This window comes from Zeugodacus cucurbitae, chromosome 2, assembly GCF_028554725.1.
Source record: "Zeugodacus cucurbitae isolate PBARC_wt_2022May chromosome 2, idZeuCucr1.2, whole genome shotgun sequence".
Lineage (NCBI taxonomy): Eukaryota > Metazoa > Arthropoda > Insecta > Diptera > Tephritidae > Zeugodacus > Zeugodacus cucurbitae.
Window position 1 is genome coordinate 67,767,548 of NC_071667.1, and position 27,999 is coordinate 67,795,546.

The window sequence follows — 27,999 nt, forward strand, 5'->3', positions numbered from 1 at the left end:
CTATTTTATTTACAATATCCTTTTCTATACATATATACATATATTTATTTTAGTTTACATCATTTGCGCTTATCGCTGCCATTACAATTACATATCATCTCATCATGTTTTTACAATTTTATAATTTTTCTCTTATTTTCCCCCCTTACATCAACTCTATATCATGCCTGCCTTACGTACCATTGTGTTGCATTGCCTTCCGTTACGTTGCGTTACGTTTGCTATTGCGTTCCATTGTACGTTATTCCGTTATTGTGCTCGTTCAAATCCAACGTTAATTGTGTTCCCGTTATTGTGTTGTCTATAATTGTATTTGTTGTACGCTCAATTGTTGATCCGATTCTATAGCATGGGAGAGCGGACTCTTATCGCATCGCCACGGTTATACCAACCGATGACGACAATCGTACCGCCGATGGTCACTTAAAGGTAAATATATATACATAATTATACAGAAAACAAAAACAAAAAAATACACTTGTCATTTTTATTATTACAAACACGTCATACACACAAACACACATGCGTTTCCGCTTATAAATATACCATATGCAGACACACATGCCACATCAACTATGTATATAAATATTTGTATATGTACAATTTATCATAAATTTTCAAGTTCATGCGCTGTGCGCTATCTTTGTTTGTTGGCTTTGGTCGCATTTTAAAAATCAATTTATTTACTCAAACTAACATAATTAGACATACATATGTATGTGTAGATATACTTGGTATATAGGAAGCATATTTATAGATAGATAGAAGCAATAAATGTAACGGTATTAAAAAAATCTAAAAATAATTACGAAAAGGAGGCAATAAAAATATATATTAATGCTTAAAAATTAAAAAATAAAAATGTCAAAAAAATATAGTTTTTTAAAACGATTATAGAAAACAAAAATTATAAAAAATTCCCAATTAAAAAATTCATTAAGTTCTCAATTTTAATTAATAAAAATATTTTGTATATAAGCTTAATTAAAACAAAAAAAAATATTACCTAAAGTTCATAAAAATATACACTCCTGTCACATTTTCAATTTTATTATGTACATATGTGGTTGCCAGCTCAGTTAATTTTGTATACATTTTATATACTTACATATTAACGTACTCACTTAAAATTGTTTACTATATTTTTGCGTGTTTTATTTATAAATATTGTTGATTTTTCAGACAGTTTTTGCTTGCGATTTCATTGACACGTTTTCGTTTTCTTTCTTGCTTTATATTCTATAATTTAATTACATATGTTTGCTATATAGTATATATAGAAGAAAATTAGCGCCAAAATCAACAGTTTCCCTATTTTTATTTCATTAAATGTATAAAGATTATATAATTTTAATGTTTAATTAAAAATTCTGGGTTGAAGTTAGCGCCCAAAACATAAAGAATTTTCGAACATATTTTTGTAATTATTAAAAGAAAGGTAGTTAAAAATATGAAAAATAAATAATATTGAACTTACTTTCCTAAAAAAATGGCAGTTCTAAAGTGAAAAACTTGAATAGTTAGAAATAGACCTAAATTCATTATGCGCGCTTAAATGTAGGCAACAATTTTTAACTGTTTTTCTAACACACAAATATTATATTATATGAAATACATTTCTTAATTTGTTGTTAATAACATCCATTAAATAACAAAATATGTTGCCTAAAATACAGCAAAAGTTTCCTCAACATTTTTTTATTAAATTTTTTGGTTATATAAAAAGATATTTGTCGCTGAAAAAGTCATTATTTTTACTGCAGTATATTTTCTGTTTTCATTTCTTTATTTTTACTGCACTAAATTTAAAAATACTTATTAGTATTGCGTCTTGTCTCGTCTGAGAGCTTATATTAGCATTTCATATGCACAGTCTCACGTCGGCGACACAGTCTCAGAGACAGCGAGCGCCCATGTGGGCGTTGAACAGTTGTCAATGCTGTGTTGAACGACCAGCTGGTGGCTGCCTTATTCGCTGACGTGTGCACTTCCGAGGTCATAAGTAATAACAACAGCAGCCAAAAAATTGTTTGTAAAGTGGGGTGAGGGGGAAGACAAAATATAATTAATAGAAAAAGTAGAAAATTTGGGGTCTAATTAAATATTAATTAGGGTTTTGTATTATTTTTCTTGGATCCCTATAATGAATTTTGTTAATTATTATAATATACATAGATATTGAGTTTTTTTCTAAGAATATTTTGGGATATCGGATTTAACATTTTCTTGGAGTTTTACTATTGTCCTTCAAGATGTGCTATTATATAATATCATATTTAGTTTTCTAGTTTTTGAAAGGAATTTTGACAACTTTTAATAGCTAGATTATATATAGACCTTACATCCATACTCTCATCTAATCAACACACCTAACCGCATTGTTATTTATGTTCTAACAATTTTTGTGTATTTTTATTTCGTTAAATGTTTATATATATGCATGTAAATGTGGGGTAAGTAAGGAAAGTAGACTTTCTGGAATATTGAAACATTTATTTTCTTAAAATGAACTATTTAGATATAGTATAACTGTATAATTAAAAAGTAGTTAATCCGCTATTATACCAGACGTGTAATTAACGGTAGCTAATATTGCCTACTGGTAATGACTTACTAATGACAATAACAAAAATCCATTAATCAGTCGGTAACTAAGCTGTATATAATTAAAAAAATACGGGTTATTAGCGAAGACATTAAAAATAAGCTTAAGAAACCCTCAACTATTAATCCTTTAAATGTGATAAAACTGGTGTGCGGTGCCTATAAAGTGCTCGACGAAGGATAAATACACACATACATACAAAAATGGTGGTGCTAAAGAGTAATTAACAAAGAAAGTGGCATATTGAGAGAAAAATAAAAAAAGAACATACAAATTATCTTGGGCATTTTCTACATTGCCATCTAACGGTGTTGGCGTAAAAAAGTGTTTTTGAAGTCGCTATTTGCATTTCAGAAACGCTACTTTAGTCGTTACCATTTGCCTACAATTATTAACATATTTATTATTTATTCTATTTTCGCCAACGTGCAGTCCAAACGCAGAATGCCACCTAAACCGGCTAAAAAGGAGAATCTTGAGGATCTCAAACAGGAGTTAGATATCGATTTTCATAAAATCTCTCCTGAGGAACTGTATCAGCGCTTTCAGACGCATCCAGAGAATGTAAGTAACGGTTATATAGACTCACTAGTTATATTCTTTCATTAATAAAAATATTTAATTACCAAAAACAGGGTTTGAGTCACGCCAAAGCCAAGGAGAATTTAGAACGAGATGGCCCCAACGCGCTTACACCACCCAAACAAACACCCGAATGGGTGAAATTCTGCAAGAATTTATTCGGCGGTTTCGCCATGTTGCTGTGGATCGGTGCTATACTTTGCTTCGTGGCCTACTCCATTCAGGCCAGTACCAGCGAAGAGCCCTCAGACGACAACTTGTATTTGGGTATCGTACTTTCGGCTGTAGTCATAGTTACCGGTATTTTCTCATACTATCAGGTGCGTAACACTGGCCAATACATATATACACCTCATATCAAATATTTTACTAAATTCTTTTACGTTACGTGCAGGAATCGAAAAGTTCAAAGATCATGGAATCGTTCAAAAACATGGTGCCCCAATTCGCTACTGTCATTCGTGAAGGTGAGAAACTCACCTTACGCGCTGAAGACTTGGTGTTGGGTGATGTCGTTGAAGTGAAGTTCGGTGATCGTATACCCGCTGATATACGTATCATTGAGGCGCGCAACTTCAAAGTGGACAACTCATCGTTGACTGGTGAATCTGAGCCACAGTCACGTGGACCCGAATTTACACATGAAAATCCATTGGAAACTAAGAATTTGGCCTTCTTCTCCACCAACGCTGTCGAGGGTACTGCCAAGGGTGTTGTCATCAGCTGTGGTGATCACACTGTAATGGGTCGTATTGCTGGCTTGGCTTCCGGTTTGGATACGGGCGAGACACCAATCGCTAAGGAAATTCATCATTTCATTCACTTGATTACCGGTGTCGCCGTATTCTTGGGCGTGACATTCTTCGTTATCGCTTTCATCTTAGGTTACCATTGGTTGGATGCTGTTATCTTCTTGATCGGTATTATTGTAGCGAACGTGCCCGAAGGTCTGTTGGCCACCGTAACTGTATGTCTGACATTGACTGCCAAGCGTATGGCATCGAAGAATTGTTTGGTAAAGAATTTGGAAGCTGTGGAAACCTTGGGCTCCACCTCGACCATTTGCTCCGATAAGACCGGCACCCTCACCCAAAATCGTATGACCGTCGCTCACATGTGGTTTGATAATCAAATCATTGAGGCCGATACAACTGAAGATCAGTCGGGTGTGCAATACGATAGAACCAGCCCTGGCTTCAAGGCGCTCTCTCGCATTGCTACCCTCTGTAATCGTGCCGAATTCAAAGGCGGTCAAGAAGGTGTACCAATTTTGAAGAAGGAAGTCAGCGGTGATGCCTCCGAAGCGGCGCTGCTTAAATGCATGGAATTGGCGCTTGGCGATGTAATGAATATTCGCAAACGTAACCGCAAAATCGCTGAAATTCCATTCAATTCGACCAACAAATACCAAGTGTCCATACACGAAACTGAAGATCCCAGTGATCCACGTTATTTGCTTGTCATGAAGGGTGCACCCGAACGTATCTTGGAGCGCTGCTCAACGATTTTCATTAATGGCAAAGAAAAGGTATTGGACGAAGAGATGAAGGAGGCTTTCAATAATGCCTACATGGAACTTGGTGGTTTGGGTGAGCGTGTGCTCGGTTTCTGCGACTTCATGCTGCCCTCCGATAAATACCCAACTGGTTATAAATTCAACACAGACGATGTAAACTTCCCCATTGATAACTTGCGTTTCGTCGGCTTAATGTCCATGATTGATCCACCACGTGCTGCTGTACCCGATGCGGTCGCCAAGTGTCGTTCGGCTGGTATTAAGGTTATTATGGTTACTGGTGATCATCCAATCACAGCTAAGGCTATTGCCAAATCGGTGGGTATCATTTCGGAGGGTAATGAAACTGTTGAGGATATCGCACAGCGCTTGAACATCCCTGTCTCGGAAGTTAACCCACGTGAGGCCAAAGCAGCTGTTGTGCATGGTGCTGAATTACGTGATGTTACACCCGAACAGTTGGATGAAATTCTGCGCTATCACACTGAGATCGTGTTCGCACGTACCTCGCCTCAACAGAAATTGATCATTGTGGAGGGTTGCCAACGTATGGGCGCTATTGTGGCTGTGACCGGTGATGGTGTTAATGATTCACCAGCGTTAAAGAAAGCCGATATCGGTGTTGCTATGGGTATTGCCGGCTCTGATGTATCTAAGCAGGTGAGTGATGTGCCAATGGGTACTGCGCGCCGGTGTAAATGGTTTTGAGAAAAATACCAATTCAATTTCTGCATTGCAAATGTGAGTGTGAATTAATATTTGTGTGATTTCCTTTTTTGTGTGCAGGCTGCTGACATGATCTTGCTCGATGACAACTTCGCTTCGATTGTGACCGGTGTTGAAGAGGGTCGTTTGATTTTCGATAACTTGAAGAAATCCATTGCCTACACACTGACATCCAACATTCCCGAAATCTCACCTTTCTTGGCATTCATCCTTTGCGACATACCACTGCCACTGGGTACCGTCACCATTTTGTGCATCGATCTGGGAACCGACATGGTAAGTGTGACACTGTTCGAGTAGCAAACTCATATAGTACTTTTTGTGGTTGTGCGAAAAAAAAAACTGTATTGTTTTCCAATTGAGTTAATTTAGTTAAAATATTTTCTTTTATAATTTAAACAATTTCTTTTCGAACAATTATTTTAAATTTATTTCGTATGAAATTTAAGAACGTAATTAAATATTAAACTCAAAGGTATAAGTCTAAAAATACAAATATAAATAAGTGAAGTAGCGTTAGGTAGTTTAAATTTAGGCATAATTACACCAAATCTTGTGATAATATTATATAAATATAAACCTCGTAAATATGTATGTACACACGTATGCGAAATTGCCGCTTTATAAACATTGAAACGAATGCATAGGTGCCTGCGATATCGCTCGCTTACGAAGAAGCCGAATCGGACATAATGAAACGACGCCCACGCAGTCCGCTCTTCGATAAACTAGTCAACGAAAGGTAAACGAAGTCTTGATTTTCAAAATAAATAATCGTACAAAACGCTACAAGACTTATACATATATGTAACTGCATAAACGTGCTACAACAGCTAAGGCTTGAATCATGGTGAAGACTGGTATATTACCGTTATTGCTATAAAAATTATATATATATATATAACTACGATCTCAAAATGTGTTGCTCCATGACTGCTATTACTTTCAACTGCTACATGCATACATATCTACATGTGTACGCTAAGCGCCTCCAAAAAGGCAGTCTACAAAACTATTGCTAGACAAATGTTACCCTCCTTTATTACTGTTACATTATTGCTTTAAAATATAAACCGGTGCGGTACTCTCTGACCATAAAATAAGCTTAAACCTTTACTTTACGCTAGCTTTAATATGTAGGCTTGGAAATATCCAAAAGAAAGTTGTAATCTACATAAGAAATATAATATGTTAAATGTCAGTGGAATTTTCGACGAAGTGTGTTTATAATCAACGAAAATGTTAACTAAACGAACGCCAATGTCGGTAATGGAAGCTAAATGTGGAAACTATGCTGCTGCGCGTGTACAAAAAATGTATGAAAGTCTATACGTTTGCTTAGCTTAAGCCACTAAATACTGGGAAGGTGCTATCTATGAACCTGCTAAACTCTTTAAAAGTGTGTATAGCTTATGAATACTTCATATACGAACATAAATAATATTACGCCATAAATATTATAAAATGTGTCTAGGTTATGTGGCTTTAAGTGTTATAGATATAAGTTTATATTACCATTAGCTGTTTAGTGTTGATAATCCGAAATTTTACATAAGTTCTCCATCTGTTACTAATTTAAAATATATAAATATATATACAAATAGTTTTAAGTGCTGTTATTCAATGTATTTATGTTAAGTATCGTTTAGGCTCATCTGTTAGTTATATAAGTGGATTTTCTATCTCCCTTGTAATCGCTCTCAATTCGCGCTCCGACTCTCGTCTATCAATATTACTCGCTACATATACTCGTATTATTTATAAGTTGTAATCATTTATAAATGTAATGCTAATGTTCAATGAAAATTATTTGTGGGAAACTATTTTTACAAGTCCTAATAGTAGTAGTACAGAGACAGTCTGTTATATGCTTCAGTTTGGGCAGAAAACATTGTACCCAATACAAGCGCAAATATTTTTTTGTTTCCTCCGCAAAAACACTATTGCTTAAATTTTCTTATATGAGTAAAAAGTGATAATTACTTAAAATGTTTTCTATTCTAGTGTATGTACACAGCTTTAAAGTGTATTTCTGTAATATTTTTTTTTCAAAAAATAGCTTTTTTAATTTTTCGGAAACAATTCCGAAACTTCAAAATCATACAAAAGTGATTCCAAAAAGTTGAAAACAAGTCAGTTAACGTTTTTTTATATTTTCGGAGGTTTTTTCCGAATTTCGGAGTTTACTCCGAAACTCAAATTGAAATATCCTAAACGGGAAACTCAGTATAACATAAATATGCGCATATCTCTAATCCCGAAATGTTGTTTAAGAAATATTTTAACCATAAAAATATTTTTAACGCTATTTTTGATAATGTAAAAAAAATTGATTTTTTTATAAAAATTGCAAAACTTCGTTTTCCCTGCTTTTGTTTCATTGAACATTAGTCTATTTTTACGCTCGGCCGCCGTCGATCATAATACCGACTATGTTTTTAACATAACTTTCGTTTATATCTCTATCATACATGTACTCGTACAACTCGTGTGTATTTTTTTTTTATTTACATACCTTATCGTCAGCGTTACATACATACATATTATCTTCAAACAAACATGTATTTAAACAACTTTTTTGTTCATATATTATTATTGAAATATAAAACTAGGTGCCCGCCATTTCCTTGGCTTATGAAGCTGCTGAGGCCGATATTATGAAGCGTCCACCACGTGATCCATTCAACGATAAATTAGTCAATTCAAGGTGCCAAAATTATGCAAACAAAACACACAATGTGTTTTGCATTTTCTATACAATATTAATATGTATAAGACAGCGGTTTTCAATCTACAAAAATTGGTTTAATTTACTTTTTTTTTGTAAACTTAATCCTCGTGTATTTTACAACATTTTACTATAATACAACGATTTTTCTTGTAAACCTCAAATATATAATAACTTGCTGAAAAATTCTTCAATTTTAACTTCCAAATTTACGGATTGAAAACCGCTATTTCCTTTGCTGTATCAGCAAAATCCTAAAATTAATAATGAAAGTGGTTCCCCAACAATTACTAACGTGCTCGATTAATAGTGCCTGTTGTTCTCTAATTAACTTTTTTTTTTTACTTTTTTTATGTTTTTTTTTTGTTTTTGGGTTAAAAAATAACTCAACCATAACAAATGTATGGCTGATTTGAAAAAAAAAAAACTAAAAACAATATTTAACTTTTTATTTTGAATATTTTCATTTAGCCGTTGTTTAGTATAATCCATACTTATTTATAAATGTTTTCTTCATATTGTTCAAACACTCACCCTCACCATATGGTGTAAAGCGTATATTGAACTAACATGCAACAATTGTTGTTGTAACTAATTGTAAGCAAATCTATTTTGTTGTAATTATGAGTCTAATTTAACAAAATCTTCATTATGTGACCAAAAGCTGCATTATCACCATCATCAGCATCATCGTCCAAAGCAGTTAATCAATATCATCGTTGAGAACAATAACATTTACTAAATGTCTACGTGTTGTTTTTTTGGTATTATTGTAATTTGACGCATTTTTTTGTTTTTAATTTTAACCACAGTAATCACATTCTTAAATGTACAAGTCCACAATGGTGAATTTATTTAATTCATGATTATATATTTCTCTCATTGTTCAAAAATTGTTTATATATATATATATATTATGATTTGTATTTATTTACTTAAATAATTGTTTATGTCGTATATTACATATTTTATCGACTAATATTATTTGTTTAATTTTTTTTTAAATAATTTTCTCGTTTGTGCGCGCTTCGTTTAATCAATGTAACAATCTATATAGCTCTATACATATATACATTATTTTTATAACATAATTGTAAAACTATTGTTTTATATAATGGAGTTATGTAAAAATATGTCAAATTGAAAAGTGGAATAATTTATTATTATGAAGCGAAGTAGCGTTATCGTAAAATATATAAATTGTTATGACTTCTCCGGCTTCTCAGACTTAATCGGTTATGTTTTATGATTTTCTATTATTTATTACTTGAGAAAAGTCTACTCTTGATTCAAAATCAATAATAATAGTCCAAAATGCTGTTAAGTAGCAGTTCTTGTCAAACTATCATGTGAAGAAATTGAGAAATTTTCAAACAGTTTCGACTATTACAAAAACAAAAACTTTAATTTACGCGAACGTGTTTTGAGAAACGTTTCTAAACTGGATCGAACTTTCATATCACATTTTCTCAGCTTTTAATTAAAATTAGTATTTTCAAAATTGTTGATTGGATGGAATAAAGTTTGGTTAAGGGGTTATATACAGTTAGAATTTTCAAAAAAAACGATTTTTTTTATTTCATTTTCTTAATGTACATATATTTAAGAATACACACAGAAAATTTCATATCGTTCCGGTGAATATTTTCAAAGTTACAAGCAAATGAAAAATTTGAAAAGGCATTTCAGAGTGCTTTTAAGTACAAGGTCCAAACTTTAAACGCGTTTTTCTCAAAATGGTGTTTTCAAAGTCGGTGACCAACATTACTCGAAAACGGCTAGACCGATTAGTCTCAAATTTTAACACGACCTTCTTAAATATATTTTTTAGTAATTAATCGTAGATTTTTTCTCTCCGATAAATATTTTTTTTTATAAACAATTTAAGGCCGAAATTTCGGTGAAAAATCGATTTTTTTTTTTGAGAAACCGCCATTTTGTCAAAAAATTTTATTTTGCTTATTCCTTCGATTAATTACTAGATTTAACATTATTTTAACGAAATCTGTTTGGTTTTTTAATTTCGGATGATCCAGTTCCGAGATATAGTGGTCACCGCAAAACGTCTTTTTTGAGAGGAGCTCCTGGAGATCAGCTGTAGCTCTTTTTCAAATAAATATTTTTACTAAAACTAAGTCTTAAAATACAGTTAAAAGATACCACAATATGTTATAAATTTTTGGATCAATAAATTAAAAAGTTTTCTCAGAAAAAATTCTGGAAAATTCACTTTTTTCGGCCGTCTAACTGTATATAACCCCTTAAATTAAATAAAAAAAAATAAATTTTAATAATTCAAGCTCTTAATAATTTTTATAGAAGAATAAAAACGTGAAGTATTATAAAAATATGAGAGCACCAAAAATAACATATATAAAGTGATTTCAAAAGCTCTGATTTTTATAAAAACCAAATATCTGAAATTCATTATTTTTTTTATTTTTACATATAACATTTACATAATTCCGTTATATAAAACAATAAAAAACACTAATTTACTCACTAAAATCAATGTTTTGCAACAGAAACATGTCATTATGGCATTAATATAAAAAAATCCAAACATTTTATACATAATGTCTGATATTTTTTACAAATCACAAACTAACACTAATATATTTGTGTCAAATACAAGCGTGAATGTTTGAGAAAATCTATATAATACCATTTTAAATCATTATTTAAACATTTGCTAACATAAAGCGCTACGCACTGCGGCAATTTATAACAAAATTTTAACAAAAAATATTAATTAAAGGACATTATTAAAAAAATAAACAATTTCCCGAATTAACTATTGTACCGTTGGTTTCAAAAAATTTGCGCAAAGTTTTATTTTTTTTTATTATAATTTTTTTTCTAAATTTCATCTTCTTAAACATACTCTCACTCTCGGTCTCTCACTCTCTCTCTCTGTTAACCCATTGGCTACACATTTTATACAATTTTATAAATATTTCTGAATCTGTTTGTTGTTTGGTATCAAAAGTAAATTGTGTGTTGGTGTGCGTATTGCAAATTTGTTTTTTTTTACAAAAAAAAAAAATCTACCAGAGTCATAAATTGTTTTTGTTTTGTTAAGTAAATTGTGTGTTGGTGTGCGTATTGCAAATTTGTTTTTTTTTTTACAAAAAAAAAATAATCTACCAGTGTCATAAATTGTTTTTGTTTTTATTTTCTTATATAGAAAATTGCAACTGTTTCATATATTATACATAATTTCCTTACTATTTGTACTGTAAATTGTAAAATTGGAAACTGCAAGCAAAATATTATAATTTTGTGTTTTTGTAGTACACAATTGTTTGTGTGAAAATGTGTGGAAACTCTTTAACAAAAAACAAATTTTGAATATGATTTAAAGTTTTTTTAATGATAATCTGTGCAAAAAGTTAAGGTTTCTACCAGCAAATCAGTGCAGAAAATGTTATAAGCTAAGGAACAAAGATATATAATTTTTTTTTCAAAAGCACATTGATTTAGAATTTTTGTTAATATTTTTTTATATATTATATAATATTTTTCACATATTTTGTTTTACATTTTTGCGAAGCTGAATTCATATTGTTTAGCATTAACAGCATTTGCCACAACTTTCAGCGTAACTGCGTACTCTCTTACCAAACTAGTCATATACCACATACAATTTTATATATGACAACTATACTATTTTAAGATTTTTTCAAACAATTTTTTTTTGTCAAAACAATTTTTATTTAAACTATTACTTTAAACCTACTTTTTTGTTTTTAAATATATACATTGTTTGTATGCATCTATTAAACACCATAAAATCTGTCTGTATGTATGTGTAATCACAAATATAGGTACCAGCTATTTCCTTAGCCTATGAAGAAGCTGAATCAGATATTATGAAACGTCAGCCCAGGAATCCATTTTGTGATAAACTGGTTAATGAAAGGTAAAGCTATTTTAACGCGCACTTGCTGCTAGTTTCGACCTAAAAAAAAGTGAAAAAAAAAATAAAAAAGCAAAAATTAAAATTCTATAAGTTAGCAAGCAAAAATGCATATTCTATTCTACAAAGAATTTATTATTAATTTTAAAGGTATTAAACATTTAAACTATGCTACCTATGAATGCCTGAATGTCCAAAATGACCTATGGCCTGTCCGCAACCCCGAAATAAAACCCAGAAATATCCCAACTTCAAGCGCTCCCAGTCACTCGACTCGAGTATTATTTCCACACATACTTATTCCGCCTCCACTCGAATTGAACTCTCTCACTCATCACTCGTACTTTACTACTTACTTACTCTTAATTATTTTAGTACTTAATGCCCAATTCTATTCCACGTCCACTTTGCCAAAAAAACACTACCTTTCTTCTTCTACTACTTTAATACTTTATTAAATATATTCATACAGTATAAATTTGCCTACTAAATTGCCTTTAATATTCAAGTATTATACTTATGCATACTTATTAAATAAATAAATTTAAAAAAAAAATGCAATTGCCACCTTTTAAAGTAACTCGATTACGCTCTTGTATTTAACTAAACTGCAATTTTGGAATAACTTATTTGAGATAAAAAAAGAAATTACTTTACAATTTTCACTTAAACACTTACTTGAGTACATGAAATGAATCCGCAATGCAATAAAATTATTTATTTGCGCGAATACTTTTGACCAAATTTGTAAAACCAAAACTATAGCTCAGTGGCTCTCAAACAGTTTTGAGCCCAACCCTTTCGGCATAATCTAAACTCAGTCGAGCGAAAAGAAGTATTGCAGAAAATTTATTAATTTGCATTAAAAGATTTTTAGCTCAAACAAAAAGCAAAGTACGTTAATCACGTAAAGCAACACTACAGTACCGTTAACACTATGATTACTTTTAGTTTACTTTAGTACAATAAATTATGTACTTAAAAATCTTAGTTAGTTGCATACAAAATATATACAACATACATACATATACTATATGTTTATTATATAGCGCCGTTAGTTTCGTATATTTTGTGTTTTTGCCGCTCATTTTGTTTTGTTGTATCGAAAACTCAGCGGAATTTAGTGAAAATAAAAATAAAAATCTAGTTTGTTTTGTTGGAACTGTTATTTTGTCAGATTGGCCCAAAAATTGGCGTTCTAACATACGGCTTTAGTGCTTAGTTTATTGCGCGAAAAATAGTAATTATTTTTTATTTGTTTTAATATTTGCTCTTAGTATTATTTTCAATTATTATATTTCCATTAATTTTCTCCACCGTAATTTATTCCATATTATATTGAATATAATATTTGCGTTTACTATTGCGCATGTTCGTCTAATACATATTCAAGTAAACAATATCTATATCGTAAATATAATATATAAAAATTCTCTATTTCCAAAATCTAATTGAGAGTCTCTTGAATGCCTTCAAAAATATATTTTCACTCTTAAACTCTGTTATGGTAGTTTTTTCTTGCAATGTACTCGAATTCTAAATATTGCTCTCAAATGAATTTTTTTCTATATACAATATATTTCGATAAAGTTCTACTTTAAATAGTAAATATATTTTCAAAATAATATAAACGTGTGCATTTAGCAATATACTATTTACATATATTTATTTTTAAAAAATATTTTCAAGCAAATCTCTTTAAAAATATATTTTCAAATCTTATTCTACAATTTTCGATACATTTCATTACCCTTTCAAATTTCTATGCCAACAAATTGTATCACTAAATAAAAAAACCCAAAATGAAATCACAAATAAATTCTGTATGCAATTGGCAATTTACAGTTAAATCAATATTTTTAAAATGTTTTCAAAGTGATAAAACCTAAAAAGTGATATTAAAATGTTTTTTTTTTTTTTACAAATAGCATTCAATATACAATTTTATTAAATATATATTTTTTTAAATCTTTTGCTTTTTATACTCAATATTTCTTTTCTATATATCCTCCTCATAATATTTTCCAATACCAAATTTTTGTTCTTGATAAAAAATGAAATTTTACCAAATCAATCATTTACTGCTCAGCTTTTCTATTCGTCAGAGCTGCTATTCTAATGTAAAATATCTTTCTAAGCTTTTGCTTTGGAATATTTTAACTTTATAAACTAATCATTCAACGTTCAGAATGATTTCTTATAGCCTACTCTTAGGCGCATATTATAATTTTATACATTTTGCTTTGGATACACTATTATTCTAAAATATATTTTTAATATTAAATATTTAACATATTTTAAAGCCTACAATGTCTATATATTCTAAATATCATTATTACTTCTGCAGTATTTCACTTAATTTTCAAATCTTCAGCTTCCGATTTTCTATCTATTTGAAAACTATGCTTGCAAAATAAAAATATTGTGGAATATTTTGTTCTTATGGAACTATAAAAATTAGCAAAAGAAATTAAAAAATGAAAGTTCTGAAATCATATTTTATTAAAGCCAATTAATTAATGATGAAGTATACATTTAGGCGCTTTTAAAAAAAAAAGAGTCTACTTTTCATCATCCGTCTTACATTCATCCATATATTCATCATTTAACGCCACTCTAATTAAGCCTATATATTCAATGTAGCTTAGCTAATCTTTAACTTGAAAATTGAGGTTAGAAAAATTAAATGTTTATTATGGAAATTTGAAAAAATACCCTCAATCAGTTTAAGAAACATTAGCTGAGTTCAGTGTGTTATTTATTGCAAATATAATAACTATCTCTCTCTCTTTCGCTCGTTCGCTCTCGCATAGATACTCCACTTCTATAGTGCAAATTTTAGTTAAATATATAAATAAAAGTAGCAAGGAAATTTCCACAATACTTGTAAAACAAATGAAAACACAAATTATTGAGTTGTTAGTGAAAATTAATTTTACTAAATTTAGAGTTAGTAATAAGTTTTGAACAAAAACAAAACCAAAAAACCTACAACAGAAACAATGCAACCAAAAACTATTAAGATAAATCACAACAAAAATGTCATTTAGTAACTATATAGCGTACCACTTAATTGCTGTCTATTCTATTAGCGTGTTACTTACTTAACTGAGATGAGTATTTAACTAGTCTATTTACGATTGCGTGAGAATATACATACATACAACTACTTACATATATAGTTTGAACTATCTTAGCTAGTCTAACTGAGTTTTGGAAACCTCTTATGAGTCATGTTGCAAAGTTGCCAACCTATAACTTATATTTACATTTTAACGAATTAATTTTGAAAATACATATATAGTACCGTTTGTTTATCGACACAACTTTTTTGAAACTTTGAACTTATAGTTTTTCTTTTAAACTTTGCCAACTACCGTTTTCTTATAATAAATAGTATTAAGAGACTCTCTTACTTTACTTTCTTACTTAATAATGGTAAAATATTTAATTTTGACTTTTTTGAAAGTATTTCCTTTAAACTTATACATATACTTCTAATTGCAATTTTGTTCTTTTTTTCGTTTATTTCATTCTCTTATTTTTCGTATTGAAACTCTATGCGTGTGTGTGTGTGCGTATGTGTTTGCGTGCGTAAACTTTTTCTATGCCCAATTAACATACAAATTTTTAATAAATCATCGCACAACTCGTTGCAACAACAACAACAACAAAATTCAAAACAATTACCAAACAAAACTCAAAATATGAATATGAATCTGAAACTCTGAACAACCACAATAAAAAAACGTTGCACACTTCTGACGATCAGGTGCCAGCGATCTCACTCGCTTACGAGCAAGCCGAGAGCGACATTATGAAACGTCAACCCAGGGATCCCTATCGTGACAACTTGGTCAATCGCAGGTCAGGAAAATATGCAAAAAAAATTATTAAAGGGAAACAAAAACAAAACCAAAAACAAATATTGTAAAACATAAAATTTCAGCAAAAAACCAAAAAACAAAAAATTTAAACGTTTTACTTTTCGTTGATTGTATGTTGTTTCTTTTTCAACAATTCAATTAGTATGACTATCAAAGCAAAGAACAAAAAACAAAACCAAAAAATTAGTTTTTTAATGATGTGCTAATTAGTGCTTTAATAGAACGACATTTTTTATATTTGTTGTAGTTATCAATTCAATGTATGTACACACAAAACCTAACCTAATCGACCAATAGTTCCAGTCAGCATACCAAGAACACACTACACGTGTCATACAATATATCATTTTTAGAAACATACATACGTTACAACTACAATACATTGTCATACAAGGTTTCATTTAAGTGTGAGATCTCAATTGGCAAAATGTAATTCGTTCTGGAGTATTCAATTGAAATATTTCTCACATCAATTAAACGTTATAACTTCAAAATAGTCAGTAACTTTATAAAAGTTTAAACAAATTTCATAAAGATATATTTCATAGTAAAATATAGCGCATACGTCTAAACGATGAATATAAATTTTCGAAACGTCCATTCGATGAACATATATTTTTCGTTAAAAATCTGCATTTTCATAAAGTAGGCAAGCGTTATTTGTTAAATGTTATATTTATATATGAACATTTGATAGAAGGTTTTCAAATAGTTGTCAGTCTCTGAGTGGACTAAAATTATAATTTTTTTTGGAATTTCACATTTTTACATATCCAAATTTACATCTATTCGATGAAATTGCATTCAAATGTATATCATTTCCAAATTGTGCGCAGTTACAGCATAACTAGATACATATAAGCTCCAGTTTTCGCTTTTTTATTATCAACCTCAAATAACTACAGCTGAGTACAGTTTCATCAGTTCGATGAATTTTTCCAAATTTGAATTCGAAAACAGAAATATTACTTCGTCAGCTCCAAATAAGTAATAAAAAATAAATAAAAATTACAACAACAAACCGCATTTCACCACACAATGGACGCCTAACACACATTTCATTTAATCTAAATTTAATAAATTTTAAAATTAAATTTTTAAATTTTCAACTTAAATTTATTGATGTATTTTTTTCTAATTGTGCGTTAAATACATTTTTGAATGCGAAATCAAAATAAAAAATTCTGTGTTAAATGTTTTTTTACCACACTCTCATTAATGTGTAAATTAATTGGTTTTGATTCGAGTCTCTTGAAGTTGAATTCGTAAAGTTAACGAACACATTTTTACATCAAACTCTTCATAATTTTAAACAATACATTTCGAAAACTTGTATAAATGTATTTGCTCATATTCTCCGTTAAATACATTCATAAAAATTTATAAATAACTTCAGACAACGTTTGTGTTCACAACAAAGTTAACGCCGTTTCTGTTTTCTTTTTTTAGAAAAATTAGTGAGTTTCACGCGCATTAGTGCTTACTTAGTTGGCAAAATACAGCAGTAAACGAATACCTAGAACCCAAAGCTCAAAAAGACAAAATATACTGCGAACATAAGCTATATCTCAGAGTAGTCACGCACATGTATTTCCTACATATATACTTACGAATGTATTTAGTGATTTGTTCGGCTCAGCTATATAGCTACAAAGCTTAATTTAAATTTAGAAAGTCTGGCTTAAATTTGTTAAATGCATAGTATAATCAATAGGATTGTCTACGTCAACGCCTACTTGTGCCTGTTTATTATACCCTGTTTTTTGTACTCTTGTTTGCTTAGTAATAATATATATTTTGAAGGGGTTTTTCAGTAAATTAGACAGAAAAAAAGAATTGTAAAGAAATTCGAAAAATAAAAATTGTTTTTCAAAATTTCTCAAAAGTACCACAAAACAACTTCTGTCGCCAAAACTGTTCACAAGCTCACTCGGTTTGCAATAATTGTGGTGAAACACTTATTTCTGTTAATCGTACTTTTAATATTCTAACTTTTTATAAGCTTTAGAAAGTTATAAAAACTTAAGAAAGCCCAAAAAAAATTGTGAAAGCTCAAAAAAGCTTGTGAAAGCTCACCAAAGCTTATGAAAGCTCACCAAAGCTTGTGAAAGCTCCAAAAAACATTGAATACATCCATATTAAAACTCAGCCAATTACTAATTTGAACAAAATAAAAATAAATTTTTTAATCGGAAATTCTATAAATTTTCATCTGTGAACAATAAATGTGTATTCTTCTTGTGTGAAAATGTTGATTCTCATTGAATTTGTTGCTCTTGTATTGTTGTCATAACTCTCTTCATAGGTTTTTGCTCTTGTTTAAACGAGTTTAAACTACAATCACCAACTAACTGTACTTCTGTATACTTTCTGCTACATTTCTCTTCGCTGCAGCTTTTATCATTTCATTTTACGTTCAGACATGTGTCAAATGTTTCAAGTGCTTTCACAATTTACTACTTACTCACTTATATCTATATACTATACAAGTATGTATGTGCGCTATTGCATGCCTTTCAATTTATAATTTATTGTAAATATTTATTATTTTATTGCCTGTATATTTGTAAATATGTAAAGAAATGTATAAATGTGGTAAAGGTTGTATAAAACTAATTACTACATGTCTGTAATATATAACTGTTTAAACACTTTCCAGCTTGTTGTTGGTTCTATGCTTAGCTTAGTTTAGTTTAGTTTCATCTGACTTTGGGTACACAAAACAACAATAAAGTGCTTTGCTTTTATCACATTTAAATAAAAAAAATAAATTAATTAACAATAACACTGCCTTTCGCACGCCCTTATGTATAACACACCCGCTCACACTTTGCGCGAGCTCTGTGCGCTCGTGTCCATCACGCTTCAAATGTAAAGTGAAATTTTCAATATCCTGCTGCAGCCGTCACTTATTGCTTTTCGTTGCTTTGAAATGTTGTAAAAAAATATTTAAAAATAAACTGCTCCAATTTTTAACTCTAATTCGCTTAATTATTGTTTTTGTTTTTTTTTATTTTCAAAATTTTCCTTAATTTTATATTTAAATAAAAATACGCAGTATAAAGTAAATATCAAAATTTGAATGATTAACACAAATTTACTAACCTTGCACACCTTAACGTATAGTTTTTGCAAAGTTAACCCGCTCCGCCTTGCCTGTAATTAACTTAATAAAGTAAACTCACACAAAACCCTCCTCAAATATTTTTTTTAACAAATAAATACTTAATTTATGTACAAACTTATATATGTATATATTTACATATGTACATATGTAGTTGAGATATTTTGTACATAAATTTTGTAGTAAAATATTGCTAACTTTTATATGGAAAATTAAGCCAGCTGCTGTTCGAGGTTAAGATGAAAATACAAAAAAACAAAAAAAAATAAAAATTTAATATTTAATATTTTATATTAAATTCATTAAATATTAACAAAAAAGAAATTGAGAAAATAAAATATTTCATAAAATAACATATTTAAATACAAAACAAACAAATTAAATATTAAAAAGCTATTAAAAATTAAATGTTAAAAAATTATTAAAATACAATAAAAATGTTTCGACTTTCCAAATAAAATATGTATTTTTTGTTTTGAGTACCTATAAAACATTGCTAAAAAATTAAATAAAAAATATCAAATAATAATTCGTCGAGTCCGTACTATTTTTTTTTTTGTTAAAATTAAAAAGAAAATTATGAAATATAAAAAAATAAATTAATGATACTTTTTTCATAATTTTTCAATTTTAAATTACATAAAAATATTAAGAAAATAATTATTTTTCAACAAAAGAAATATACATAATAAAATAATTAAAAAAATATATATATATATAACTATATTTAAATTAATTTCCCGTGAAAGTAAATACATAAATAATTTTTAATAATTAAATAAATATATAGTATTATAAATTAAATTAATTTTTAATTAATCGCACAACAAACCACATTAAACCACAGCAGCTGGTTTGTTTTTTCACAAAAAATTAATCAGTAGTTAGTGCTAACCAACAAAAAAATTCCACTTTCCCAAAAAAAACAAAATAAAATAATAATAATTAACATTTATATTTAAAAAAAAAATTTACTTTTCTTTAAAAACTTAAAACTAATATATTATTTTTTTCGCAATTGCATTTTAAATCGTCAATTAAATTAGATTGATTTCGATGGCCTATGGTCAAATTGGTATGATCCAAGCTGCTGCCGGTTTCTTCGTGTACTTCGTGATTATGGCTGAAAACGGTTTCTTGCCAATGAAACTGTTCGGCATACGTAAGATGTGGGACTCAAAGGCTGTTAACGATTTAACCGATTCGTATGGACAAGAATGGGTGAGTGGGGAAATTAAAGAAGAAATATTATAAAATTAATGTTAGTTTTGAAATAATATTTTTTTAGTAAATAATAAATGTTTAAAAAAATAATATTTTTAATAAAAATAAAAAATATTTTTTTTATATAAACTTTAATAAAAAATATTTTTTTTTTAATAATAATAATTCAATAATTAAAATTTTTATTTATAATATTTTTTATTATAATATTTTATTAACTTTATTCTTTCTCTTCCAACTTTAGACCTATCGCGATCGCAAGACACTCGAGTACACTTGCCACACTGCATTCTTCGTATCAATTGTTGTTGTACAATGGGCGGATTTGATCATCTGTAAGACACGACGAAACTCCGTCTTCCAGCAGGGCATGCGAAATTGGGCATTGAACTTCGGTTTGGTGTTCGAGACAGTGTTGGCGGCCTTCCTGTCGTACTGCCCCGGCATGGACAAGGGTCTGCGCATGTATCCACTGAAGTGAGTAGCCAACAACAACAACCGAATATTTATTAATTATATTTATTAACAATTTATCTTCTTCTTTTACAGATTCGTTTGGTGGTTACCAGCCATTCCATTTATGTTGGCCATTTTCATCTATGATGAAATTCGTCGATTCTACTTGCGTCGCAATCCCGGCGGTTGGTTGGAACAGGAGACGTACTATTAAGCAGCATTATGTTCAAAAAATACGCAACAACAGCAACAGCAACATAATAGCAAACGCATTTGTAAACATAGCATGTATTACGACAACAACAACAACAACAAAAATAGCAACAGCAACAACAACAACAATAATAATTATAACAAATGCGAAATCATCATATTTAAATTTTACGAAACGAGTGCGTAGAGTAACGAGCGCGCAGTGTGGTCGCGGCGATGACAGCATAACAACAACAACAACAACTACTACTACAAGAACAACAACGACGTTGGCAGCAACAAATACAAAAACAAACAAATGGTTGTTTGCTGTTACCAAAATGGCTGCCGCAACAACAACAACTATATTATGTTATAGAAATGCATGCAAGCAGCGAATATTCAAAGCGACCATCATCACCACCACCACCACCACAACAAACAACAACAACAAGCAGAATTATTTTTTTAATTTTAATTATTTAATAATGAAAAAGATAATTATTTAAACGATTAAGTAAAGTTAAATTATAAATTAAATAATGGTAAAATAATATGAAACATAAAAAATAAAAAAATTCAAATAAAAAAAAAACCAAAACAAAAAAAGTAAAACGAAAACCCAGCCACACATTACACAATAAATAGTAGTTGTTTTTTGTAAGAAACTCTTGACGTACATACAGCGCCGCTTAGCAAGGAAATTAAAGCAAAAACAAAACAAATGCAAATCAGCGTTGCTATGTCATACTGACTGGCAGCGTTTGAGTGAGCGCAAATCTAGTTGTGTATTGTTTGTTAGCTAGTTAGCAGTCGGGCACAACAACCGTTTTGGCGATTTTTTGCGCGCACTTTCCGTATCGGTCATACATATATATTGCATATATGTATTTCTAACTAGAGAAAACGCTTAACGACTCAAAGCCGTTAGGCTAAGTGAACTTGAAAACCGACAAACTTAGTTGAATTTTTTCAGAATTTAAATATGTAGGAAGTATAGGAAAAGGGATAAATAGCTAATTATATAACTACAGAAATAAATGACAAACAAGGCAAAGAAAAAAAAACTACAAACGATAGCTAAAAATGAATAAGCATTAATACAAAATTATAGAAAAAATAAAGATGATAATGAAAGAAGTGGCATGCAAGTAAGTGTTTATATATATATATATACTATATATATATACATATCCTTGATAATAACGCAAGCAAGAAAGCAGTAAGAACTCTTTATTAACGCAATTCACTACCACTAGCAAAATAAATGGAAAACAAATACACCACCTTAGAAGCTACAAAGTAAACGAAAAACAAAAGTAACAACTATGCCCCAACTAACCCAACGCTGGTGTAGGAACTTAGTAGACAAAAAAAAAATAATAAGAGAACCCATAACCTTTTTGTTGTTTTTTCTGAAGAGCAGTATATTATGATGTGGGAAGCAAAAACAAAATATTTATAATATTTGTGTAAAGATATATAAGCATATAGAGGAGCATACACACACACACAGAACACACAAGTACACAAACAAGCAATTGGTTGGAAAAGTAGGTGTGGCAGCGGGTTAATACGCTTGGAACAGTTTGAAAGCTGCCGTGCAAATTAAAGTATAATGAAAATCATACTCTTAAAAAACATATAAACTGCCACTGCTCTTGTGTGCAAACACAAACAACATTTGAAAAAAAAAAATGAATTTTAAAAAATATTTTTTTTGCAAAAAAATACGAATTTGTTGTTCATACAAATACACACTCAAAATACACTAAGCAAACGCTGGCATTTCTTAAAAAAAAAACAACCGCTCTTTTCCACATTTGTTAAACTATTTGCGCGAGACTCGCACACCACAAACACCACTACTGAAATCAACCCCCCCTCCCCCTCCTGCATACACCGTTTCACTTGCTGTGGCGCGGCAAGTTTCGGGCAGCAACGCGTTCATTGTTGATTGTTGTTTTTGTAAAGTCCACATTTTACGTCCCCGCTCCGTTGTTTGTCCCGCTGTAGTTGTCCTAATTTTTAAGAAACTAATAAATAAATAAAATAAAATAAATAAGAAATTTATGCAATGAAAATATGAAGATATGAAAAAATGAGAGAAAAATGCAAAAACAAATTGCAAAATGTGCGTAAACTAAAAGCGTAACGGTAAAGGTGAAAAACTTTAAAGAGACGTATAAATAATTAATTTGTTAATCTATTTGCCTTTTTATTGAGAAATTAGAATTTATAATTAAAAAAAAAAAAATAAAATATTAAACAAAAAATGTGTGTGAAAAACAAAAACAAAAAAGCAAGAAATTGCAGTAAATACAAAATGTGAACGATTGAGTTAAAGCAGTTAGTATGCAAGTTAGACAAAATGTATTAAGATGGGAAGGCAGCAGTAGTAGCAACTGAAAGTACAGCTAATTGAAGATAAAATAATAACAACAACAACTTTGTAGTGCATAAAAATACTAAATAAATTACAAAAATAAATGAAATTGTAGTGCATGTCTTTTAACGCTCTTAAATGCTTCACAACAGCAGCACGCACACACACACACAGACATAACATACTTACTAGCAAGCAGGCAAGCGTTGAGTGTTGAGCGCGGGTGTTCGCTGTATATGTAGGTATGTATGTAGTAAGGCTGCAGGGCATGCGTGCATTGGATTTCTAATAATAATGCAAATGCAAATATGTGAAGTGGAAATTTAATAAATAATAAAGAAAATATCAAATGCATGAAATTATATACATATAATTGAGGCATAATTCACACACATACTACATAACAACAAGCAAGCAGTAAGAGAATATTTCGTAAAAGTGTTCATATATAAAACAAAATAAAAATGTAACTAAAAACAAAAAACATTTAAGTATTTAAAACAAAACAAAAAAACACAAAATAAAAATTACAAAAAAAAATTAAAAAAATAAAAAAAATATATTTTTGTTTTCGTTTTTGCTAAAAAAGTATAATTACATTAAACACTCTGTTTAGCCGTACGTTATGTAAATTAAGAGCGCAAATCATATTAATGATTCACAACGTGTTGTTTGTGTGGCTAACTAACCACTTTCGTTTGGCATACAATCATTAATGAATTCGTAATAGCAATTTAATTGTAGCTGAGTTTTACATAAATTAAAAAAAAAAAATTAAATTAATTGTTAAAAAATTAAATTTAATTCACAAATAAATTGAATTTTTACTTGTAGCATGTGCTGTGCGCGCTGTGTCGCTAGCTGTAGCATACTTTTCGGCGCATAAGCAAGGCAGTGAGCGCACACTCGTAACTACACACGCACCTTACTCTCTCTCTGCGTGCTGTGTGTGTGTGTGTGTTTGTGTGCTTGGCTGTTGTCATGCTTTGCATTGTTTGTCGCGCGGTCTTCACTGACACTGTGTAGTGTTTTTTTTAAATCGTATCGTATCGTATCGAATTGTATGGCATTGCAAATGCAAAAGCAGTAATTTATCACTACATAAACATGAAAATGAAATTCTGTTTTTTTGAAGCATTAAAGCATTATTAACATTATTGATAAATAGTTTTTGGTATAAGCTTTCGTTTTTAGTTTTTCATTTCGTTTAATTGTATCGCCCTCCGCTGTAAATGTATTTGTAGATTTAATTAAAAATTTAAAATTAATACAACAGAAAAAAAAAAACAATAAATAAAGCATATAAAAATAATAAAACACACAACAAAAAACAAATTTGTGTTTTATTTGGTAAAGAGTGACGCTTCAGATGAAGTAGCCGATGGGGTTTGTAAAATTATTTATATACATACATATTTATCAAAAATTGATATATGTATTATTATATAATTACAGACAGTATGTACGATAAATGATAGTCAGGTCAGGTGAGGTTAGAGTGGCTGATCTGCTGTGCCATAGGTGCCAGTCTTTTGTAATGTCGCAAACTCCTCAAAATGGATGCCCAAGACACTCAAGTAATGACAAAGCGCTTTGAGCCTTTCACGAATTTGTGCAGGCAACTATTTTGTAATCGGAACAGTTCAGCTGGTTCATATCTTCGAAGTTTGTCGTGCCAAAATATTTCCGCTGCAGTCTAGCGAAAGCTGGACAATGAAGGTGAAATAGTCTCGATGCTTTTAATCTTAATCTTTTAATCATTTGATATCTTTAATCAGCACTGTGCCGGTTTCTTTAGTAACATTTATTTGTTTACAAAATTACATGCGAATATCTCCAAAACACAGGATACAACAAAGTGATATATAGACACATATGTAACTCAAACGATTTCTATTCTTTTAATTAAAAAACAGAGTGGACTCTACGTCTTTTTATTAAAAAAAAAAATATATATATATATATATAACTAGCTAAGAATGGAATATATTTCGAGATGCCTGATTAAACAATTATCAGAAATATATACAGTGGAACTTTCATAACTCGAACCTTCTATAAGTCGAAGATCTCCATAACTCAAACTTTTGAATTGACAATATCGTTTAGAAATGAAATTTCATACAAATTTGCTTCCATAACTCGAACTCTTAAAGAGACAATGGAGTGCAACTTTCATACAAATTTCTTTCCATAAATCGAACTTTTCGAACAGGCTATAATACAAAATTTAAAATTTTACTATCAAGGAAGAATTTTAAAAGAGTACCTATATTCGTATGGAGGCGAACAAAAAATATGATATTACACTTATAGATTTCATAAATCGTATAACAAACGCATGAGATACAGGCGTCAAGAGTCAAAAAAATAGCAAAGTGCAACAAACAAAATTACAGATTACAGGTTTTAATGTATTTAAGTGGTTACATACAGTTAGGAGGTCGAAAAAGAGTCATTTTCAAGAATTTTTTTCTAAGCAAACTGTTTGGTTTATTGATTTGAAATTTGGCAGGTATATTACGATAACCTTATTACCAAAAATAATTATCGGGAACGTTGATATTGCCAATTTTGCAGAGGTCCGCAAAAATGAGGCCTCTTACGGTGAGCAGTTATCATCTAAAATGCAAAAACCAAATAAATTTCATTAATATAATAAACAATCTAGTGATTGATCGAAGGAATTAGCAAAAATTTCTTTGACAAAATGGCGGCTACTCAAAGCAAAAGTATCTATTTTCGACCAAAATTCGGGGCTTTTATTTGTTTAGAAAAATAAGAAATTTTCATCGAATGGGGAAATCCTTCGATTAAGTACAAAAAAATATAGTTAAGAAGCTTGTGTAAAAATTTCAGACCGATCGGTTCAGCCGTTTCTGAGAAATCTTGCTCACCGACTTTGAAAACACCGTTTCGAGAAAAACGGGTTTAAAGTTTCGAAAGCACTTTACATGAAGTCGGCGCGCTTTCACTAATGTGTCTATAACTTCGAAAATATTCGTCGGATCGACTTGAAATCTTGAGTGTGTATACTCAGATATATATATATTAAGAAAACGCAAGAAAAAAACTTTTTTGCGTAGTAAATAACTAAAACTGTGGGTAAATCTCTATTTTATACCTTTTTGAAAAATTAATTATTTTTAATGAAAATTTCTATAACTCGAATTTTTTTTTGTGGATTATGGTGATTCGAGTTAGAGAAGTTCCACTGTATTTCAAAGTATTCTGAAAAGATAGTTAGGAAGAGGTTAGATCTCTTAAAACACCTATATAGTTATGTTTCGTAGGACCGAGTTCACTTTATGCTGTTTGGAGAGAATGGACCTGGAGGATGCATAGGTAGGTATTGGAATCTGAATGGATTCAGAACAACATACGAGATGTGTTCAAAAAATAACGGGAATTTTAAAACTTCCAGTTGTCCAAAAACTCAATTAATTCCGCCAGTGTTAGACGTGTTTTTACAAACTTGGCGATTTTCGCAAAAAAAAAATCTTGTAACGATGCCCAGCCTCCATATTCGCCAGACATACGAGAAATCGCTGAAAGAACCAAATCCAAAGGAAGCTAAGAGTAAAGAAAGAAAGCATGCCAGACGATTGGAATCTCAGTGTACACTGTCCAATCAACAAAAAGGGAGACCCCATAATATGCGCCAACTATCGTGGGATAAGCCTCCTTAACATCGCTTATAAGGTTCTATCGAGCGTACTGTGTGAAAGACTAAAGCCCACCGTCAACAAACTGATTGGACCTTATCAGTGTGGCTTTAGACCTGGAAAATCAACAACTGACCAGATATTCACCATGCGCCAAATTTTGGAGAACACCAAAAGCTCCGTCAGTATCGGGAAGGACCTCTCCGAGCCGTTCGATACCAGAAGAGGTTTCAGACAAACTGCCAAAAGAAGAGATACGTGGCGCGCTGTTGTGGACTCGGCTACAACCGCATAAGCGGTTTCTACGCCAGTCAAGAAGTTACATATGTACATATAATTAGAAAAGTTTTGAACTGGTTGTGTACAATATTTGTTTGTAAACTCTAGATAATGGCATCTGAGTCTAAATTACATAAACGGTCCTGTATTTATATCCGATAAAACTTGTGAAATTAAGCATCGCATCTCAAAAATGTTTGGTTTTTATACTATTTCTATATCCGGATAGCGTTCATTGTTCATCCAAAAATGCAGAATTTATTGAGTCAGAAACAGGGTGATCTTATTGTCAACCAACGAAACGAAACGAAAAGAGCCTCAGTTAAGAAATTTAGTTTTAAAGACTGCAATAACTTTGATCATCGCTCTAAGATACATACATACTTTGCCGTGTTCGTTAGCAAGCGCTCACTTGAATATTGACTGGATTCGCGATTGAACCTGTTCGAGAATGATAATATATAAAATTTAGATTCTGTTATGATTAAAATGTATATTATTTTGATGAAGGCTGAATGTAAAATAGTTTTTTTGCCAAAAAAGTCTCTATAAAAAATCACCGACAAAGAAAATCAACACTTTTGTCAACTTTGATCGCTTCTGGACCGAAAAGCTTTTGGAAATAATACTATAAGGTAGATTCCTGAAGTACTTTGCTTGAAAGTGAATACTGGCTAATTCCTATTAAAGATCTTGACATCTCTCAATGC

At 30.3% G+C, this 27,999-nt stretch overlaps 1 protein-coding gene across 7 annotated transcripts in view; it reads left to right on the top strand.

Moving 5' to 3' along the window:
- Positions 1 to 23,525, top strand: part of LOC105216362 (sodium/potassium-transporting ATPase subunit alpha) — a 69,512-nt gene extending 45,987 nt beyond the window's left edge. For 2 of the 7 annotated variants that reach the window (XM_054235628.1, XM_054235650.1), the window contains 9 exons: positions 349 to 429; positions 3,038 to 3,169; positions 3,241 to 3,507; positions 3,582 to 5,363; positions 5,490 to 5,705; positions 8,042 to 8,136; positions 20,134 to 20,308; positions 20,556 to 20,788; positions 20,861 to 23,525. In XM_054235628.1, the coding sequence (XP_054091603.1) occupies positions 349 to 429; positions 3,038 to 3,169; positions 3,241 to 3,507; positions 3,582 to 5,363; positions 5,490 to 5,705; positions 8,042 to 8,136; positions 20,134 to 20,308; positions 20,556 to 20,788; positions 20,861 to 20,981 (3,102 nt within the window). In that variant the 3' untranslated portion in view covers positions 20,982 to 23,525. Of the gene's footprint in view, positions 1 to 348; positions 430 to 3,037; positions 3,170 to 3,240; positions 3,508 to 3,581; positions 5,364 to 5,489; positions 5,706 to 6,076; positions 6,172 to 8,041; positions 8,137 to 11,984; positions 12,080 to 15,848; positions 15,944 to 20,133; positions 20,309 to 20,555; positions 20,789 to 20,860 lie in introns of all 7 variants that reach the window. The other 5 variants (XM_054235664.1, XM_054235659.1, XM_054235649.1 and 2 more) reach the window with 4 other exon arrangements.
- Positions 23,526 to 27,999: the final 4,474 nt, after the last annotated feature.